The sequence below is a fragment of the Ranitomeya variabilis genome, chromosome 6 (assembly GCF_051348905.1).
Source record: "Ranitomeya variabilis isolate aRanVar5 chromosome 6, aRanVar5.hap1, whole genome shotgun sequence".
In the NCBI taxonomy this organism is placed as follows: Eukaryota; Metazoa; Chordata; class Amphibia; order Anura; family Dendrobatidae; genus Ranitomeya; species Ranitomeya variabilis.
Window position 1 is genome coordinate 184770591 of NC_135237.1, and position 23251 is coordinate 184793841.

General features: G+C 42.2%; 1 protein-coding gene across 1 annotated transcript in view; it reads right to left on the minus strand.

Annotated features, from left to right (window-relative positions):
* The window catches only part of PPP1R17 (protein phosphatase 1 regulatory subunit 17), a 38785-nt gene extending 17950 nt beyond the window's left edge, over positions 1–20835 (minus strand). Inside the window, exons 1-5 of the mRNA XM_077267604.1 lie at positions 20758–20835; positions 6495–6698; positions 5205–5294; positions 4437–4580; positions 3619–3768 (exon numbers count right to left, since the gene is read on the minus strand). Coding sequence (XP_077123719.1) covers positions 3619–3768; positions 4437–4580; positions 5205–5271 — 361 coding nt within the window. The 5' untranslated portion in view covers positions 5272–5294; positions 6495–6698; positions 20758–20835. The remainder of the gene's footprint in view (positions 1–3618; positions 3769–4436; positions 4581–5204; positions 5295–6494; positions 6699–20757) is intronic.
* Between the last annotated feature and the right edge of the window lie 2416 nt (positions 20836–23251).

Below are 23251 nucleotides of genomic sequence, written 5' to 3' on the forward strand. Positions count from 1 at the left end.
AAAGGGTTTATTTTAATTCCGATATTTTGGTCCCATTGACTTGCATTGGTATCGGGTATCGGTATCGGCGATATCCGATATTTTTTGAATATCAGCCGATCCAATCCGATACCGATACTTTCCGATATCGGAAGGTATCGCTCCACACTACTTGACAGATTTCCAGAAGGCAGTCATTGACACACTCCACAAGGAGGGTAAGCCACAAAAGGTCATTGCTAAAGAAGCTGGCTATTCACAGAGTGCTGTATCCAAGCATAATAATGGAAAGTTGAGTGGGAGGAAAAAGTGTGGTAGAAAAAGGTGCACAAGCAAGCGGGATAACCGCAGACTTACATGGATTGTTAAGAAAAGGCCATTCAACAATTTGAGGGAGATTCACAAGGAGTGGCGTGCTGCTGGAGTCATTGTTTCAAGAGCCATCACACACAGATGTATCCAGGACATGGGCTACAAGTGTCGAATTCCTTGTGTCAAGCCACTCATGACAAATAGACAACTCCAGAAGTGTCTTACCTGGGCCAAGGAAAAAAAAGAACTGGACTGTTGCTCAGTGGTCCAAGGTGTTGTTTTCAGATGAAACTAAATTTTGCATTTAATTTGGAAATCAAGGTCCCATAGCCTGGAGGAAGAGTGGAGAGGCACACAATGCAAGCTGCTTGAGGTCTAGTGTGAAGATTCCACAATCAGTGATGGTTTAGGAAGCCATGTCCTCTGCTGGTGTAGGTCCACTGTGTTTTATCAAGACCAAAGTAAGCTCAGCCCTCTACCAGGAAATTTTAGATCACTTCATGCTTCCCTCTGCCAACAAGCTTTTTGGAGATGGAAATTTCCTTCTCCAGCAGGACTTGGCACCTTTCCATACTGCCAAAAGTACCAATACCTGGTTTACACACAACAATATCACTGTGCTTGATTGACCACCAAACTTGCCTGACATTATGGGGTATTTTCAAGAGGACGTTGAGAGACACCAGACCCAACAATACAGATGAGCTGAAGGCTGCTATCAAAGCATCCTGGGCTTCCATAACACCTCAGCAGTGCCACAGGCTGATCGCCGCCATGCCACGCCACATTGATGCAGAAATTGATGCAGAAATTGATGCAAAAGGAGCCCGGACCAAGTATTGAGTGCAGTTACTGAACATACATTTCATTAGGCAAACATTTTGGATTTAAAGGGAACCTGTCACCTGAATTTGGTGGGACCAGTTTTGGGTCATATAGGCGGGGTTTTCGGGTGTTTGATTCACCCTTTCCTTACCCGCTGGCTGCATGCTGGCCGTAATATTGGACTGAAGTTCATTCTCTGTCCTCCGGAGTACACGCCAGTGAAAGGCATATTGCAAAAAACCCCGTCCATATGACCCAAAACTGGTCCCGCCAAATTCAGGTGACAGGTTCCCTTTAAAATAATTTTTCAAGCTGGTGCTATAAAGTATTCTAATTTACTGAGATAATGACTTTTGGATTTTCATTGGCTGTAAGCCATAATCATCACCATTAGCAGAAATAAACACTTGAAATAGATCACTCTGTTTGTAATAACTCTATATAATATATGAGTTTCACTTTTTGTATTGAAGAACTGAAATAAATTAACTTTTTGATGACTCTACTTTAATGATAAGCACTTGTAGAGTGCATCTTGTAGCACAACAACAATATAAAGGTGCATGTCATGGTCTTTGTCATGTAAGATTATAAAATAGAGATGTCTTTCTTTAATAAATAATGGTGTCTAGGTATTCTCCTTTGAGACTAAGTGCAAGGTATAATTTATTAGCAAAAAGCAACAGAATCCTTGTGGTAGGGTAGCGTGTAATGTGAACTTTCACATACATGTGGGTTGTGAGTTTCCACGCAAACAGATGACTGGAATCATGATGATTCTTGACCATACATTTGAATTACTGCTGAGAGCTCAATATGAGAATGAAAAGCGGTAGATGAAGATAATGATGATGATCATCATTATGAATATGGCCAGGCACTACTTAATGATGTGCCTTGGCAACAAGAAAGATGATCACATGGAGAAGGAAGACAGCTTGAAGCTTGCTCATATTGCTGGTCAGCTTGCTTTTCCAAGTAGGCAAGTGATACTGCTTCATCTACAAAATAGTGGTAGTTCCTTGTCAATTTATGCTGGGATGTCTATGGCTTATTTTTTTGGTTTACAGAGCCTGCACTCTACAATAGATTGGTTATCTAGAATCACAGAAAAGAAATCCCACTCTCAAGATGACCACACATAGGACTTGCTACCACCATGACCAGAGGATCACCTGCTACTGAGTTGACTGCAGAAAAAGCAGATTTGACCCTGTAAGATCTTTAGACCACACATTGGCTCAACACTTTATAGCCAATGCCATCACCTTCCATCTCTAATTACATTATTTCTTTGGCACCCTGACCTTGTTCCTAGATTCTGTCCACGAGATACTATCATCATCATCATCAACCCTGACAGTCAGTGTGGGAAATGTCCTGAGCACTTTAGGATACTAGTGGCCAGGAAAGATGGAGATGTCTTTCATAGAATTGAAAAAAATTAACTATTACGGTGGTGTAGGAGGAGTGCGTGGAAAACTGAGTCCAAATGAAGTTGTCATACTCTGCAGTAACATCATTCTGCTATGACTGAGATGAGTGATGTGCCAGAGAGTCGATAATTTCTTCTATTTCCTCCTGACTGAAACTGGAGGCAAGAGAGGAAAATTGTGACATGAATTTGGTAGCACTACTGCTTAGACGGCTGTTGCCAGGGGTGGAAATTCTACTGCTCCTTGCTTTTCCCATATTCTTTTTGCTGTATGCTGTGTTATACATACATTTTTCTTATACATTACCCCAACCATTGCCATTGCTACTTTTTCGCTACCATATATTGTGTACTACATTAAAAGTAACTTTTTCATCTTTTTGAACCACACTTTTCCATATTTTAGTAAGGATCATGTAAGAAATGCTTAGCACCCAGCACACCTGAAAAACAATAGCACACACTGACTGCAGTGTCAAATAAAACTAACATAACAGGTGAGCAAAAAATAGTTTGTGACATACAATTTGTAACGCAGTTAGAGTTACCGGTAAATGTGTTTTTTTTCAGCAATATTAGTGGCCTGAATGAATGCACAATGGGAAGGGGAAATGAAATGCAGCTATAACTATACTAATCAAGCAAGCAGCAGCAGCTGACAATTGCATCTATCCTATATCTTCCTTCCTATTAATTATATCCTTGTATCATCCTCTTTTCTTCACATACAAATCTTCTTCACTGCTGTGCTGTCACACACAATATATGCACAGTCTGTTCAGAGATTTTTGCTTTCCTTCCCTATCTCTATGGCTTAGCCACAAACTAACTGATTCATTCCCTGCTTCTGCTTTTATATAGGCCATAATAATGCTTTCTAATTGGCTGTCAGGTTCCCTTTAGATAATTAAAATCATGGGAATTTAATCAGGGAAGTAAAGTTCAGAACTTCATTTTTGTGAAATCTGATATTGTCTAAAATCTAGTATTGCCTCACTTAAATTACTTAGAAGTACTATGTAGGCTTATAATAAAGTTATCACAGTGACTAGGTAGAGCAATTGTACCTGGGATCAGAGGTGAAGTGTGCAGTGCTGGAGTATCTTTTCTCTTTGGTTTTCTCAACTCTGAGTCTTTATTTAGAACAGATGGAATTTGCATATTCTTTTGTTGTTTTTCCACTTCATCAAACCGTTTTAATAATAGCTCTGAAAAATCTAGAGCACATTTTATTTTGTTATAATGAATCTTTAATCAACAAAAATACCACATAAACACAAGCTGCTTTGGAGAGATTATTAACCTTTTACCCCAATAGGTACAGTAGTAAAAAGTCATGGAAAGCAATGCACAAAATAAGTTAGATTTGGGGAGTTGTTGGTATGTTTCCTTCAAAAATGAAGTTACAGGAGTCCTAAGCATAAAAATTACACAAAAGAAAATAAAAATAAAATAAACCTCTTAAATTGCTCACTAAACTGCTTCCAGAATTGGAAGACAGAAATTACTTCCTTAATTCTATTTAGCGATATCATATCCAGGCAAGAGATTGTCATAGATGTTATCAAGCACAATATACAAAGTTAATAATATTATATCAGTGATTTATGGTATGAGAAAAACATAAATAATTCCTCCCTAAGTGTCTCAGAAGATCCATGATGTTCCCTGTCCTCCTCCTTTCTTTCTGGTCTAAAAGGCTTCCTCCACTGACCTGTCTGCAGTAGGCCAAAAATATTGCTAAGCTCTAACCCATAGCCTTTTCCTAACCAATAATGAAAAAGGTCAGTAGTAAATTAACCCTTGTTTTCTCTGCAAGATTTCTACCAAACTGTTTAGCATTCATTTCTAAGTTTAGGGTTCCTTTAAGAAATGGTGTCCTTACCTGGAGTAAATGGAGGCTTGTGTAGGGCTGGTGTGTCTTTTCTCCGAGGTGGTTTTAGATCTATTTCATTTTTCTGGGAAGTTTTTCCTTTTCTTACTTTCATCTGGATATCACACTTCCTTATCAGTTGTTCAGAAAGGTTGTCTGGAAATTATTATTTTTTTAATGGATATGAGAGCAATTTTTCCTTGTTAAAAATATATATATAATACTTCTATAATGTTTCTTCCTATTGCTTTGCCATTCTCAAACACGCAGAACACTCGATGGAACCCAATTTCATTAATCATTCATCAATGGAATCTATCACGATTTAAAAAAATGAATCTATCCTATTGGCCAATCAGAATTGCTTACTAAAGTCATATATTTCATTCTTCACCTTCACTTGCAATTAGTCAATTTAACAATAAGAATTTAGCCTTGTTCTTCATTTATTTCTGCCTTTGTATTAAACTGTAAAGTTGCTAAATGCCCCATTTAATTTTTTTTTATCATTTATCCTGCACAATATGTACAGAATCAGAATGCCTAAATTATACGTGAATGAAAACATTTTATTATTTTCTTTAATATGCTTTGTCAGCCGCACAGTCCCCTATCCCATGAGGAGAAACCTTAGCCCATATCTTCCCATCTGGCAGCAGCTCTTTTACCAGAAAGCAAGGGATATCAGGTTTCTTAAGTTTCAGCAGGATGAATCATTGTCTGCTGTGATCAAGGTAATTCTGCATGACTCATCCTTGTATCTAAAACCTAAAAGCTTACAGTGCTGTTCTTCCTTGTCCTCTATGTCCTCTGAGGGATCCAGTGGAGACACAAATTCTGTTGACATAATTAAAAGGTTTCTTCTTCTTTCTGTGAAAATGTATACAAGAATGAGAAATAAGAAATAAATATTCATAAGTTTACTAAACATCGGTGCAGACTTTAAAAACGTGGTAATTTATTACTTATAAATGTGAAAAAGTGATACTGTACTTAGAACTACTGAAATTTTATTTTGAACCAATTTTTCTCCTGTAATTTCTTTGGTATCATCTTTTGGTGGTGTAAACTGCAGCGTTTTTTTTACACTTGAAAAACCCACCGAAGAAATTCAGAAAAAAAGTAATGTGTAAAATAGTCTTAATAATTGAATAATATATAGATACTTAATACAAATACATAGATGATCTATGATAGATACAAGAATAGACATTATATACAACACATAGATTTATTATGATGTTATATTTTCTAGCCAATGTTAAGCATCGAGCACAAAGCTGCAGAACATACTCTTACTTTTAGGCGCTGGTTAATATTACTTCTAGTAAATTTCTAAGCAAATGAATATTTACTACATTTTGTGTCCTTATGCTACCTGTAACATAAGTGGGAAAATTAATTGAACATATGCTAAACATATGGTATGATCTAGAAAGCTCATTTAATAGCATCATAAAATCGATCCACATATCATTGTTCACATATGTGATGGCTTATTCAATAGCCTTGAATAATTTATATCCTAACCTCTAAGAATAATGGTTTGAATTGCTCATTAGGAGTTTTGTTGAGAAAGATAACATGAAAAAGTAAAAAAAATGTTGTCCAGTAAATTGTATACTAAACCATTTTTAACTTTGTTAAATAGAATACAGTTAATGAGTAGCCTATGCATACCTAATGCCGTAAGTAAAATTCATACATTTATTACAGTTAATCATATGCCAAACATAATAGAGGTGAAATGAATGCTTGAAAATGATGAGACCGATTTTGTTTTAGGGAAAGTTATTCAAAGGCACTTTTACTTTCAAAGTATATACTTTCAATGAGATCATATGCTATGCAGAGAGTTATAGTTGTACCATGAGTTTAACACAATGCAGAAATTCAACCATTGTGCCTTTTACTGTAAAATGAAAATTGTACAAAAGACAGATAAATATATAAACATGTAAAGCAAATATATTACAAAAAGGCATCCTACTGTATATTCTACACATAATATATTCTATGTTTGAAAGTCAGACAAGACTGCAAGAAATATACTTTTGCTATAGTACTCACAAATGAAGCAATGCTGGCTGGGAGCTCTGTGCTGCTGGAGGTCCTGGTCCAGCTGATGGTGCCTTCTGTTCTCCACTCCTATATAACCAACTGGAAGAGGTGTTTCCATAGAAACATTCAATTAGGACTAAGCACAACACCGTGCAGCCCCACTTGCAGTCCCGTTGCAATGGTTTTCTTATGTAATTCTAATGACATAATCATCTAAAGAAATGAGAACATAAAAGAAAACATTTATCAGGCCACTAAAGCATGAGAACACACAGATGATGCAAGTTTAGAATTAGTTGCATAAATATCGGCAAAGAGAACAGTCGAGCAGTGGTAGAATAGTACTCATGTGACGTCTGAATGATATAAGAAGTAGTGTGGTAGAACATTGTGTAATAAAGTATAATGAAGCCAGATGGCACTTAGCAATTAGAATAAAGTTCAGAAAAGCAGTTATGGAAGTCTAATACGTGGAAAAAATAACAGTCTACAATAAATTGCTCATATTTTTAGCCATTGCTCACTTGTATATACATATGATAGCAACTTCAAGATATTGCTATGAAAAAGCATAACTAATTTCCATCAGGGCATTATATAATGTTCCAAGCACTTATCTCTTTTAGGCACAACATTAATGTAAAAGGAACCTGGTAAATCAGATTTATTTTTCACTAGATGGTAGCCCGATTTTAACGCATCGAGTATTCTAGAATATGTATGTAGTTTATTTATGAAGATTTTAGAATAATACATTGAATATACAGGATTCGACCGGCCGCAACCAATCAGCGAAGCGTGGTTCAAATCCCGCGCCAATTCGCGGTCGGACTGCGCCTGTCGCTGATTGTTCGCGGCCGGCCATGAAGTATATAACAGCCCACATAGTAAATAGCACAGCCACGTAGTATATTGCACAGCCACATAGTATATTGCACAGCCACGTAGTATATATCACAGCCACATAGTATATAGCACAGCCCACGGAGTAGATAGCACAGCCACATAGTATATAACACAGCCCACGGAGTATATAGCACAGCCACGTAGTATATAGCACAGCCCACGGAGTGTATAACAGCCCACAAAGCATATACACAGCTCACATAGTATATATACCAGCCCACATAGTGTATAACACAGCCCATGTAGTGTATAAAACAGCCCATGTAGCGTATAACACAGGCCACGTAGTGTATAACACAGCCCACGTAGTGTATAACACAGGCCACGTAGTGTATAACACAGCCCACGTAGTATATTGCACAGCCCACATAGAATATAGCACAGTCCACACAGTATATTGCACAGGCCACATAGTACATTGCACAGCCCACGTAGTATATTGCACAGCCCACGTAGTATATTGCAAAGCCACGCAGTATATTGCACAGCCCACATAGTACATTGCACAGCCCACGTAGTACATTGCACAGCCCACGCAGTATATTGCACAGAACACACAGTATATAGCACAGCCCACACGGTATATAGCACAGCCCACACAGTATATTGCACAGCCCACGTAGTATATTGCACAGCCCACGCAGTATATAGCACAGCCCACGCAGTATATAGCACAGCCCAAGCAGTATATTGCACAGCCCACACAGTATATAGCACAGCCCATGCAGTATATTGCACAGCCCAAGCAGTATATTGCACAGCCCACGCAGTATACAGCACAGCACATGTATTATATAGCACAACCCACGCAGTATATAGCACAGCCCACGTAGTGTATTGCACAGCCCACGTAGTATATTGCACAGTCCACGCAGTACATTGCACAGCCCACGTAGTACATTGCACAGTCCACGTAGTATATTGCACAGCCCACGCAGTATATAAAGTAGCAATGTGGGCATCATATCCCTGTTAAAAAAAATAATTAAAATAAAAAATAGTTATATACTCACCTTCCGTTGGCCCCGGAACCAGGCGAAGCATTTACCGATGCTCCTCACGGGCTCCGGTCCCAAGAGTGCATTGCGGTCTTATGAGATGATGATGTAGCGGTCTCGCGAGACCGCTACGTCATCATCTCGCGAGACCGCAATGCATGGAGCGGTCACCGGAACGTCGCGAGGAGCGGCAAAGACTGGTTCTGGATGCGGGGGCCGACGGACGGTGAGTATATAACGATTTTTTATTTTCTTATTATTTTTAACATTAGATCTTTTTACTGATGTCACATAGGCATCATCAATAGTAAAAAGTTGGTCACACAGGGTTAATAGCAGCGGTAACGGAGTGCGTTACCCGCGGCATAACACGGTCCGCTACCGCTGCCATTAACCCTGTGTGAGCGCTGAGTGGAGGGGAGTATGGAGTGGGTGCTGACTGCGGGGAGTAAGGAGCGGCCATTTTGCCGCCGGACTGTGCCCATTGCTGATTGGTCGTGGCCGTTTTGCCGCGACCAATCAGCGACTTGGATTTCCATGACAGACAGAGGCCACGACCAATGAATATCCGTGACAGACAGACAGAAGGACAGACGGAAGTGACCCTTAGACAATTATATAATAGACTAGATGGTGGCCCGATTCTAACGCATCAGGTATTCTAGAATATGTATGCGTAGTATATTGCACAGCCCGCGCAGTATATTGCACAGCCACGCAGTACATTGCGCAACCCACATAGTACATTGCGCAGCCACGCAGTACATTGCGCTGCCCACGCAGTACATTGCGCAGCCACGCAGTATATTGCGCAGCCCACGTAGTACATTGCACAGCCCACACAGTACATTGCACAGCCCACACAGTACATTGCATGTCCACGTAGTATATTGCCCAGTCACGTAGTATTTTGCCCAGTCACGTAGTATAATGCTTCATGCAGTTATGGCCCCATAGATGCCCCATATAATGCTCCATGCAGTTCTTTATGGCCCCATAGATGCCCCATATAATGCGCCATGCAATTATGGCCCCATAGATGCCCCATATAATGCTCCATGCAGTTCTTTATGGCCCCATAGATGCCCCATATAATGCCCCATATACTGCTCCATGCAGTTATGGCCCCATAGCTGCTCTATATAATGTTCCATGCAGTTATGGCCCAATAAATGGCCCATATAATGCTCCATGCAGTTATAGCCCCATAGATGGCCCATAAAATGCTCCATGCAGTTATGGCCCCATAGATGTCCCATGTAATGCTCCATGCAGTTCTTTATGGCCCCATAGACGCTCCATACAGCATTGTGCCACATGTAATGCTGCTGTCACGATACTAGTGGATACAACTGGACACCAGTGGCTAGGTCAAAGAGACTGCAGACACAATGGTTTTCACAAGCAAGATTGTATTTGTGATCTGAATGCAATATAGCATGTAAGTCCAGATAAATGTTCAGTCAATCTGATAAACAGTAATAGCAGAGCTGATATTCTGCGACACAGCATGCAAAGTCACTGAGCAATGAGTGCACAAGACACAGTCTCTTGCAGAGCAGAGGAACACACTAGCTGGCTGGAGTTCTTACTTCACCGCAGGTGTGGTCAGGCAGAGGTTTCTGAAGTCAGGTGTTAGCAATCACTTGGTCAGCAGGCAGGGATCCAGAAGTGCAGGTTGGCAGAGGACTCCGCCGTTAGGAAAGGACCTACAGGGATAGTAAGTCCAGGCTTGGGACTGTAGAGGAACAAGGTCCAAAACATAATACACAAGCAATGAAACAGAGCAGGTGCTGGCTTTATATACAACTTTGGCAGGAAGCAAGATGGCCGACGTGAAACATCAAGATCCATGTTAACTAAGGGCTAGTCTAAGGGCAAGAGAAACAGATTCCAGGACTAGATACTGACAGCTGCTGCTGAGGCAATAAAAACAAAATATCACATACTCACCTCTCGTCGCTGCTCCTCAGCGTCCCGTCTCTCCGCACTGACTGTTCAGGCAGAGGGCGGCGCAGTTATATACTGCGTGGGCTGTGCTATATACTATGTGCCCTGTGTTATATACTGCGTGGCCTGAGTTATATACTGCGTGGCTGCTATATACTGCGTGGGCTATGTTATATAGTAAGTGGGCTGTGTTATGTATAGTGCGTGGCCTGTATTAACGCATCTGGTATTCTAGAATATGTATGTATGTATATAGCAGCCACATAGTATATAGCACAAGCCACATACTATTTGTCTGGCCTATTTGTCTGGCAGTATATCAAACAGCCCAAGCAGTATTTAGCAGTGTGGGCACCATATCCCTGTCGCCTGTCGCTGATTGTTCGTGGCCGGCCACGTAGTATATAGCGTAGTATTCTAGAATATGTATGTAGTTTATTTATGAAGATTGAAGAATAATGCAATAATGGGTAAAATATATTTATTATCATTAAATTTTATTAGTCATAGAACTTAATACAATTGAATGAAATTATGAAACAGATCATCAAAATATATAAACCACATTACATGAACTGTAACTGTATTTAAATAAATCATCGGACAAAAGAAGGACATTGACACTATAATATATTTATTAACAATATCAAGCCAAAATATTTTTGTACACCACATTTCTTGTGAATACCTTTTGACTACCTATAAGTAGTGTTGAGCGTTACCGTCCGATACTTGAAAGTATCGGTATCGGATAGTATCGGCCGATACCCGAAAAGTATCGGATATCGCCGATACCGATACCCGATACCAATACAAGTCAATGGGACACCAAGTATCGGAAGGTATCCTCTATGGTTCCCAGGGTCTGAATGAGAGGAAACTCTCCTTCAGGCCCTGGGATCCATATTAATGTGTAAAATAAAGAATAAAAATAAAAAATATTGATATACTCACCTCTCCGATGCAGCCTGGACCTTACCGATGTAACCGGCAGCTTCCGTTCCTAAGAATGAGCGCTTGAAAGACCTTAGATGACGTCGCGGCTTGTGATTGGTCGTGTGAGCGGTCACGTGACCGCCACGCGACCAATCACAAGCCTCGACGTCATCTAAGGTCTTTCAAGCGCTCATTCTTGGGAACGGAAGCTGCCGGTTACATCGGTAAGGTCCAGGCTGCGTCGGAGAGGTAAGTATATCAATATTTTTTTTTTTTATTCTTTATTTTACACATTAATATCGATCTCGATACCGATTCCCGATATCACAAAAGTATCAGATCTCAGTATCGGAATTCCGATACCGCAAATATCGGCCGATACCCGATACTTGTGGTATCGGAATGCTCAACACTACCTATAAGCAACTTTCCTTGTAAAGGGGTAGGAAGAACTTGCACCTTGACGTTGGATCTCATTTTATCTCTTGAAAATGCAATGTAGAGTTGTCCATGTGTTGTGAATTCCGTTCTGGAGCTCCCTCCTGTGGTTGCTAATGGTATTTTTGTGAGTTCTGCCCTTGGGCTCCCTCTGGTGGTTTCGAGTGGAACTGCTGCTCCTTTAGGTAGCTGTAGCAGCTGCCATCACTGATCGCCTTGCCTGGGTTTGTTATTTAAACCTGCTCTGGGCTTTAGTTCATGCCAGCTGTCAATGTCTTAGGTTGGATTTGGTTCTCTCCTCGGATTTCTCATATGGCCTGTCCTTGTCAGCAAAAGATAAGTTTCTGCTAGTTCTTATTTGTCCTTTTGCTTTGGACACTATTGCTTTGTCAAATATGTCTCTTTTTGTCCAGCTTGTCAATATGTCATATTCAGGCTAGCTGGAAGCTCTGAGAAGCAGATTTGCCCCTCCACACCGTGAGTTGGTGTGGAGTTCATTTTTGTAAACTCTGCATGGATTTTTGTAGTTTTTAATACTGACCGCACAGTATCCTTTTCTCTCTGTCTATCAAGTTTAGTATTGGCCTCCTTTGCTGAAAACTGATTTCATTTCTGTGTATGTCATTTCCCTCTTCACTCACAGTCAATATTTGTGTGGGGCTATCTTTCCTTTTGGGGTTTTCTCTGAGGCAAGATAGCTTTATATTTCCTTCTTTAGGGGTACTTAATTCTTAGGCTGTGAAGAGGTGTCTAGGGAGAGTCAGGAACATCCCACGGCTATTACTAGTGTTGTTGTTAGGATTAAGGACTGCGGTCAGTAGAGATACCACCTCCCCAGAGCTCGTCCCATGTTGCGTTTTAGCCACCAGGTCATATCGGTGTGGCCTCTTAACCCCCAGGTCATACCACCATGACCAAAAACTGGCTGCGGTAGATATATGCCAACACGGTGTAGAGTTTGACCTTGTGACTTGTTTATTGTCATGACAAAAGCTGGTTTTATTGGAAACTGTTGACACCGAAGCCTAAATGGAAGACCCGTGTCTGAAGGACATAAATCAATGCGTGGAATGAACACTTCATCTCCTTTTGCTGATCCAGTGATCACTCTTGCTTGAATGACGTGAGAATGGAGTCCAGTAACAATAAGGCGAGTTCCATTACATAGACCATTTTTCGTATTTAGATTCCGCAGCAACATTATGATTGCTCCAACTTTCAGTTGAAGTCTGTGGGATGGCATTCCTGATGGCGTAAGATTATTTAAAAATTCAACTGGATAATGCTCTCGTTCATCTTCATTGTCTACATCCACTGAATCATCACTTTTATACAACTTATACTCACCAGGCATTCTATCCATTACCTGGGAATTTAGCAGAGCCACGTCATCATTCTTGGGACAGAGAATTGCATGAGAAGAGGCCCTCTCAACACTGCTTTGGTCGTTCACATCAATTTCAATGCATTGTCCAAAAACATCAGTTACAATGCAGTCAGTGCACAACATGTCTTCTGGTATTTCAATAATATCTTCTCCAAGGTTGTATTCATTGCTAAGTTCACTGTTGCCAAGTTTAAGAAGCCAGTTGCTATACTCTGGGTCCGAAGATCGCATATTGATAATTAGTTGGAGTTTATTAAACTGTTTCCAAAGGTCAGCCATTTTTAAGCTGGACTCGATAACATCTGTTCTTGTTCCATTTGGTATGACTGGAAGGCATTGCCTAAAATCTCCGCCAATGACAAAAACTTTACCTCCAAACAGAATTTTATTTTTTTCAGCAACATTTGTAGTCATTACTTCACGCAGAAGTCTGTCAATTAAGCTCAAAGCATATTTGGGTGCCATGGTGCACTCGTCAAGTATGAAAACATGTGCATTTTAAACAGTCTTCCTGCAAATGTGTCTTGTTTTATTCTGGAAATAGAGACTTCATTGACTGGAACTGGTATCCCAAAGAGTGAATGGATAGTGCGACCTCCTTGTAAAAGGTTTGCTGCAATCCTTGTTGTAGCCGACGGCAATACGACTTTTCCCAACCCTCTAACGTGATGCATTATAACTTCATAGAGGTATGTTTTACCGCTCCCTCCTGGACCATCAATAAAGAAATATTTTGGCCTTGCATCTGCTTGGTTTTCTATAGCGCTCACAATAGTGTCATATGCAATCCGTTGTTGTTCCTTTAAGGAGTTTGTCTTCTCTGTTGCCAACAATAATTTGTAAGCTTCGTCATACTCTGGAACTTGTGGAAATTGAATGGCAGGCTGGGGCAAATTAAAGTCTGAAAACGTTTTTCCATGTAGTAGTAAGATATTTTGGACATCTTGCATGGCATAAGATTCGCAATTTTGACAACTTTCACTTCTGTTGTGAAGACGTAAGCATAAGCAGTAGTCCTCGATTAGATGTTCTTTAAAATTTGTCCAAAGTTGAGCTGGATATGTAGGCGGTCCAAATACACAGATGTAGGCAAACAATTCACGAAGTTGCTTAGGCATATGTAGGGTAACTGCGTCTTCTAAAGTAAGTTTCCACACAGTATCATCCAATAGAAGTCCTAAAGCTAAAGCTGCAGCTTTTACCCCTTTACCCCCAAGGGTGGTTTGCACGTTAATGACCGGGCAAATTTTTACAATTCTGACCACTGTCCCTTTATGAGGTTATAACTCTGGAACGCTTCAACGGATCTTGGCGATTCTGACAATGTTTTCTCATGACATATTGTACTTCATGATAGTGGTAAAATTTCTTTGATATAACTTGCGTTTATTTGTGAAAAAAAAACAGAAATTTGGCGAAAATTTTGAAAATTTCGCAATTTCCCAAATTTGAATTTTTATGCCCTTAAATCACAGAGATATGTCACACAAAATACTTAATAGGTAACATTTCCCACATGTCTACTTTACACCAGCACAATTTAGGAACCAAAATTTTTTTTTGTTAGGGAGTTATAAGGGTTAAAAGTTGACCAGCAATTTCTCATTTTTACAACACCATTTTTTTTAGGGACCACATCTCATTTGAAGTCATTTTGAGGGGTCTATATGATAGAAAATATCCAAGTGTGACACCATTCTAAAAACTGCACCCCTCAAGGTGCTCAAAACCACATTCAAGAAATTTATTAACCCTTCAGGTGTTTCACAGGAATTTTTGGAATGTTTAAATAAAAATTAACATTTACATTTTTTTTTTTACACAAAATTTATTTCAGCTCCTATTTGTTTTATTTTACCAAGGGTAACAGGAGAAAATGGACCCCAAAAGTTGTTGTACAATTTGTGCTGAGTACGCTGATACCCCATATGTGGGGTTAAACCACTGTTTGGGCGCACCGCAGAGCTCGGAATGGAAGGAGCGCCATTTGACTTTTCAATGCAAAATTGACTGGAATTGAGATGGAACGCCATATTGCGTTTGGAGAGCCCCTGATGTGCCTAAACATTGAAACCCCCCACAAGTGACACCATTTTGGAAAGTAGACCCCCTAAGGAACTTATCTAGATGTGTTTTGAGAGCTTTGAACCCCCAAGTGTTTCACTACAGTTTACAACGCAGAGCCGTGAAAATAAAAATTATTTTTTTTTTCACAAAAATGATTTTTTAGCCCCCAGTTTTGTATTTTCACAAGGGTAACAGGATTAATTGGACCCCAAAAGTTGTTGTCCAAATTGTCCTGAGTACGCTGATACCCCATATTTGGGGGGTGAACCACTGTTTGGGCACATGGCAGAGCTCGGGAGGGAAGGAGTGCCATTTGGAATGCAGACTTAGATGGATTGGTTTGCAGGCGTCACGTTGCATTTGCAGAGCCCCTGATGTACCCAAACAGTAGAAACCCCCCACAAATGACCCCATATTGGAAACTAGACCTCCCAAGGAACTTATCTAGATGTGTTGTGAGAACTTTGAACCCCCAAGTGTTTCACTACAGTTTATAACAGAGCCGTGAAAATAAAAAATATTTTTTTCCACAAAAATGATTTTTTAGCCCCCAGTTTTGTATTTTCCCAAGGGTAACAGGAGAAATTGGACCCCAAAAGTTGTTGTCCAATTTATCCTGAGTATGCTGATACCCCATATGTGGGAGGGAACCACTGTTTGGGCGCATGGCAGAGCTCGGAAGGGAAGGAGCGCCATTTGGAATGCAGACTTAGATGGATTGGTCTGCAGGCGTCACGTTGCATTTGCAGAGCCCCTGATGTACCCAAACAGTAGAAACCCCCAAAAGTGACCCCATATTGGAAACTAGACCTCACAAGGAACTTATCTAGATGTGTTGCGAGAACTTTGAACCCCCAAGTGTTTCACTACAGTTTACAATGCAGAGCCGTGAAAATAAAAGATCCTTTTTTTTCCCACAGAAATGATTTTTAGCCCCCCAAATTTATATTTTCCCAAGGGTAACAAGAGAAATTGGATCCCAAAAGTCGTTGTCCAATTTGTCCCGAGTACGCTGATACCCCATATGTTGGGGTAAACCCCTTTTTGGGCACACGGGAAAGCTCGGAAGGGAAGGAGCAGTGTTTAACTTTTTCAATGCAGAATTGGCTGGAATTGAGATCAGACGCCATGTCGCGTTTGGAGAGCCCCTGATGTGCCTAAACAGTGGAAACTCCCCAATTCTAACTGAAACCCTAATCCAAACACACCCCTAACCCTAATTCCAAAGGTAACCCTAACCACACCCCTAACCCTGACACACCCCTAACTCTAATCCCAACCCTAATCCCAACTGTAAATGTAATCCAAACCCTAACCCTAACTTTAGCCCCAACCCTAACCCTAACTTTAGCCCCAACCCTAACCCTAACTTTAGCTCCAACCCTAGCCCTAACTCTAGCCCTAGCCCCAACCCTAGCCCTAACCCTAGCCCTAGCCCTAACCCTAGCCCTACCCCTAGCCCTAGCCCTAACCCTAGCCTTAACCCTAGCCCTACCCCTAATGGGAAAATAGAAATAAATACATTTTTTTAATTTTATTATTTTTCCCTAACTAAGGGGGTGATGAAGGGGGGTTTGATTTACTTTTATAGCATTTTTTATAGCGGATTTTTATGATTGGCAGCCGTCACACACTAAAAGACGCTTTTTATAGCAAAAAAGTTTTTGCGTCTCCACATTTTGAGACCTATAATTTTTCCATATTTTGGTCCACAGAGTCATGTGAGGTCTTGTTTTTTGCAGGACGAGTTGACATTTTTATTGGTAACATTTTCGGACACGCAACAGTTTTTGATCGCTTTTTATTCTGATTTTTGTGAGGCAGAATGACAAAAAACCAGCTATTCATGAATTTCTTTTGGAGGAGGCATTTATACCGTTCCACGTTTGGTAAAATTGATAAAGCAGTTTTATTCTTCGGGTCAGTACAATTATAGCGATACCTCATTTATATCATTTTTTTATGCTTTGTCGCTTTTATACGATAAAAACTATTTTATAGAATAAATAATTATTTTGGCATCGCCTTATTCTGAGGACTATAACTTTTTTATTTTTTCTTTGATAATGCTATATGGCAGCTCGTTTTTTGTGGGACAAGATGACGTTTTCAGCGTTACCATGATTATTTATATCAGTCTTTTTGATCGCGTGTTATTCCACTTTTTGTTCGGCGGTATGATAATAAAGCGTTGCTTTTTGCCTCGTTTTTTTTTTTTCCCCCTACAGTGTTCACTGAAGGGGTTAACTAGTGATATAGTTTTATAGGTGGGGTCGTTACGGACGCGGTGATACTAAATATGTGTACTTTTATTGTTTGTTTTTTTATTCAGATAAAGAAAATGCATTTATGGGAATAATATATATTTTTTTCTTTATTTAGGATTTTTTTTTTTTTTTTACACATGTGGAAATTGTTTTTTTTTACTTTTTTACTTTGTCCCAGGGGGGACATCACAGATCGCTGATCTGACAGTTTGCACAGCACTCTGTCAGATCACCGATCTGCCTCACAGCACTGCAGGCTTACCAAGCACCAGCTCTGAGCAGGCACTTGGTAAGCCACCTCCCTCCCTGCAGGACCCGGATGCCGCGGCCATCTTGGATCCGGGCACCTGCAGCGAGGAGGAGGTAAGAGACCCTCGCAGCAACGCGAACACATCGCGTTGCTCCGGGGGTCTCAGGGAAGCACGCAGGGAGCCTCCTCCCTGCGCGATGCTTCCCTGTACCGCCGGCACACCGCAATCATGTTTGATCACGATGTGCCAGGGGTCAATGTGCCGGGGGCGGTCCGTGACCGCTCCTGGCACAAAGTGCCAGATGTCAGCTGCGATAGGCAGCTGACACCCGGCCGCGATCGGCCACGCTCCCCCCGTGAGCCCCGCCGATCGCGCTGGACGTACTATCCCGTCGGTGGTCATACGGGCCCACCCCACCTCGACGGGATAGTACGTCCAATGTCAGAAAGGGGTTAAATGTATCGTGCAATACTCCGTTAACGGTTTTCAAATCGTCATAAGTTTTAGCTCCTTTGATATGTAGTAGTAACAGCCGAAGGCAATATCTTTCTTGATCCTTGACACTAACAGTATACATGCGTCCAATTATTCTGCTAACTCCTCGTTGTCTTGGATTCCAAGTTTTATTCCAAATGTAATGCTCTGGAATCTCTCGGTACAAATAGTGCCTTGCATTTTCGTCATGTTGGTTCAGCAAAAACCATTCCATTAATGTGGATGTCGTGCTTAAAGTTTTTGAGACATTTTTGACTTCAGCATCTTCAAAGAAATAAAGCTGCTGTTGATTTGGTAAATGAATAGCTAAACGTATAATGGCATGGGACTGTGAATGCACTGGAAACGCAAATATCCTCCAAGCAGCTTCTGGAGCACTGACATATCTTGAGTCAACAAAAGTTGATGATTCATCATGATTGACTGTTTTCTGTTGTATTTCGATGTTAGCTTTTTCATGCCCCTTGTAGATGTACTTGAAGAGATATTTTACACTTTTTATTGAAGCACAGATTTCTACGTTCATGTGACAGTTGTAGCATTTTGATAAGTACGGGTTGTATGGGACTATCCATGAGTTATTTATAATTTTTTTGTTGCAAGCAATGTTATCAATGTGTTGTCGCTGGTAGGTTGGGTAGCCATCCAAGTCTTTAACAGTGTGCTGTTTCAATTCCTTTGGAAACCCTTTTGTACACTTTCCATTTTGCATGCATGGACTTTTTGGATTTGCTACACCGCATAGGCCATGAACCATATGAGAGACTACAATATTATACAGTTCAGGATACTTTTCTTGGTTAGGAATTTCAGCCCACACTATATTGTCGATTTCTTCCTCCGTACGAATCTTGGAATCCGTGTCTAAGATAATTAGCATATGCGCATGTGGGAGGCCTCGTTTCTGAAACTCTATGACATGTACCATTGCTACGACTGTTCCAAAAGCCCATTTTTTATGTCTTTCAAAAGGCTGATGAGTTTCAGTCGAAATACGTGTGCGACTAAGTCCGGCCTGTGTTCAACTTTTTGCCAGGGTTCCAAATTTTCGGCAATTTCCGGCCATTTAGGAATACAGGTCATTGTCACAAAAATGTCAGGTCTTCCAAACTTTGTTACTATTGCCATTGCATCTTGATAACGCTGTTGCATGTTGCGGGGGCTACCTTCAAACGACGACGGGAGGATTACTGTTTTTTTAATTGGAATTCCCTTTTCAATTGATTGTTTTTGCAAATGTTCTTGAAGAACGCAGTAGTCTTCAACTTTAAGTTGTTTTTGGTTCATTCTTATGAAATTTAGACGATTAGCTTCAATTTTAACATATGCGTCAACTACTGTTGTGTCAGTTTCCCACCGATTAAAATAGGATTGAAGTAATTTCGGACAGACAGACGAAAACTGTAGTATTGCAGCTGTGTAATTCTTCTTGAAGTTCCTTGTTGGTTTAGGTTTTCATGCCACCCTTGTTCACCTCTTGGAAAGAATAGCGGATACAGAAGAGCATCAAGGTTGCTGTGCAAAATGCTAATTCGTTGTGTCTTAGGAACCAAAGGGTTGTTTTGGTCTGGCTTAAGATGGACTAATATATTCCTTTGAAAAGGAGGTTCTCCATCATCGTTTTGAAAAACAACTGCGACCTCACTTACACGTGGTTTGTTGTAAAGTCGAGGATTCTGTTTACATTCTTGTTTAATGGCCATGACAATAGAAGGCATTTCAGTACCATTTTGTATAGCCCTCTGTTCCTCCTCAGCTTGAACGTCTTTTAGCATGCGATATGCGGCAGCAAATGGGCTTATTTTTTGTAAATGTACAGCAATTTGGTTCATCAGTTCAGCATCACACTTTTCGTTTTCTTTTAGGTTGATCCTTTGTTCTGTAGCCTCATTTGCAGGGCCGTATTTGCCACTAGGCACTTGAGGGCACGTGCCTAGGGCGGTAAAGACGCGGGGGGGCGGCACCTGAGCAAGGCAAGATTTTATTTTTTTTTTCAAATCCGGGTCCGCCCGCCCACCCGCCCACGTTCCTCCTTCCCGCCCTCCTTCCCGCCCTCCCTCTATCCTCATTCCCACCCACCACAGTCTTCCGGCTGCTGCAGTCTCGGATCCAGTCCTGTCACATACTGCACAGGGGGCCGGAAGCGGAAACAAGTCACACCGCAGGCCCCGCCCCCTCCTCGTTGAAGCGCCAAGTTCAGTTCCTGCCTGACAGTCCAGTGTCGGCTGTTGGTGTCTCGGATGGATCCCACCAGGGGCGGGCAGGGTGTAGATGCCCCAGGCTAGTCCCCCAGCAGCCGGTTCAGGCCGTTTGCAGCCGCATTCCTGCACTGCAGATGCCCACACTGACTGCCAGTCAGTGTGTGCTAAACTCACCTGGCTGGAAGGAGGAGAAGGAGAGGCACAGCGCCCCCGGTCCAGATCACTGCCGGCTAGGAAGGTCCTGGGATCTGACAGTGACAGCCAAACAGAAAAGGGGAGGAAAAAAAAAGCATCTTGGAAAGGTATGTGGAGAACACTGGGCCAGAGCGAGGCCTCGGCCTGCAGTGAGGCACTCATGCCAGCTGGCAGCACATACCTCTCGACAGTCCCGGATTCAGCGGATCCACATCCCTCCACCTGCAGAGCCATGCACTACACATAACATATATGGCTGCATTGTTCGCACAGGACCTGTGATGAGGTCACAGGAGGGGAGGAGTCAGGGGGTCACATGATCAGGGGCCTCAGTGTATGCAGGACTCTGCTGTGCTGTTGTCATGGTGATGGATGAGGGTAAGTTTATGTGTGGGGTAAGGAGGGGTTTACAGTGTGGATGGAGCAGAGCCGCATGTGTACGAGGTGTACAGAGCGGAGCCGGAGGTGTACGGAGCGGAGCCGGAGGTGTACGGAGCGGAGCGGCATGTGTGCGAGGTGTACAGAGCAGAGCTGTGTGTGCAAGGTGTACAGAGCGGAGCCGCATGTGTACGAGGTGTACGGTGCGGAGTTGTATGTGTGTGCGAGGTGTACGGAGCGGAGCCGGGTGTGTGCGAGGGTTACGGAGTGGAGCCGGGTGTGTGCGAGGGTTACAGAGCGGAGCCGGGTGTGTGCGAAGGTTACGGAGCAGAGCCGGGTGTGTGCAAGGTGTACGGAGCTTAGCCGGGTGTGTGTGCGGAGCCACATGTGTACGGAGCGGAGCACCATGTGGGGCCATTATACAGTATGGAGCACTGTGTGGTGTATATATGTGTGTATACTCTGCCCCCCTGTGCAGTGTATCTGATACATATACATGTCCCTGCCTTGTAATAACGTCCCCTGTCCTGTATTAACGTTTCCAGTCCAGTAATCCCATCCCCCGTCCTGTAATAACATACCTTGTCCTGTAGTAATGGTCTGTCTTGTAAGTAGGATCACAGGAGGCTGAGTCCCTTCCTCTGGAAGTCTGCAGTGGCAGAAGTGGGACAATGCAGCGGGCCCTGAATGGGAGGAGGGGGTGTCCCAGCGGTGCAATGCTGCGGGCTTGATGTTGGTGGTGAGCTAATTGAAGTGCATTCCTTTCCTGGCGGACATATTTCTGAAACTGTGGGCCAATGGAGGCGGCGCATGTGGAGATTGTGAACTTGGTCCAGATGCGATCTCAGTCTGCGCATGTGCCGCCTATGGCGGCCGTCTTCTTGAAGTCTTCCGCAGGGAAAACAATGCACTTACACCATAGCCTGGAGCCCTCATTATCATAGGAATATGTCAGGTAATTGTTTTTCTAAAGCATTATAGTGTAGTTTTAGGTCAGGGAGGGATGGTTAGGGATGAGCTAGCAAGGTGCAGGGACAGGTAGTGATGGCTACTTGCGGACATGTGCGGCACTTGCGGGGAGACAAAAAAACGCTGCTAGCAGCGTTTTTTTTCCGCTGCTGCAAGTACCGCATTTGCCGGATCACAGCAAAACCGCAAGTGCCGCACAGGTCTGCAAGTCCCATAGGGAATGAATGAGGCCGAACGCAGTGTTGCCGTAAGTGATCCGCAGATGAGGAAAAACTGCCGGATCTGCCATGAATAACAAAAATCACTGATGTGAAAGTAGCCCAAGTCACTGCCGACAGTGTCTGCATTAGTCATACTCGCCAATGGGGGAGGCAGCACAAAAAGTGCCTAGGGCGGCATAAACTCTAAATACGGCACTGCTCATTTGTATCAATGATGTATAATTGTGCAAATTTTGGTGGTTGTCCTATTTCTGGGTGAAGTGTTCCAGTGCGGTGGTAGATCTGGCCATGAATTTTAAAACAATACGGTCCGAATCCAGGGGGCAGTGCAATGTTGGCACCGAATGAAGCAAACGCATGAGAACTGTTGATGCTTCTGATATTTTCCATGAAATGTCTACTGTGTTGATGCATTCCTTTCATTAACTGCTCAAACAGATGTGAGCAGTGAGGTCTCGGTAGCATAACTTTTCTATTTTGGCAGCATTGAGTAAACTGATTGTCAGATGGTTTTTCATCAATGAAATTCAGAGTGTCGCATTTAGAGCAAATTGCATTCATATTCCCACAGTAGTGTTCATGAATTGTACTTTCATTGTCTGTTACATAATGTGCAAGTTGTTGAATATTGTCCTGGTCGTGCCTTAGTTGGTAGAGCATTCGTTTTTTATGAATTTGGCGATCATGTTGTTCCTGTCGTACAACAATTTGTTGTGGTGTCTCCAGTTGGCGACGGTGTCTGTGAGATTCCACATCCTGGGCTTGTCTAGCAGCAGTTTGTTGTGGTGTCTCCTGTTGGCGACGTTGTCTGTGAGATTCCACATCCTGGGCTTGTCTGGCGGCAGTTTGTTGTGGTGTCTCCTGTTCCCGATGTTGTCGTTTTCTTGCTGCTGCTGCTTTTCTGTCATCCTCATTGGCGTATTTTCGTTTACGACCCATTCTAAGATAGAAACACAGGGAGATGCCACCTATACAGGGAGACGCAAGCACACACCCTACACAATGGCGGCACTTGACAGCAGTGGAGGACAATAATGATTCCAGAATTCGCGGCAGACTGTGCCCATCGCTGATTGGTCGAGGCCGGCTGGCCTCGACCAATCAGCA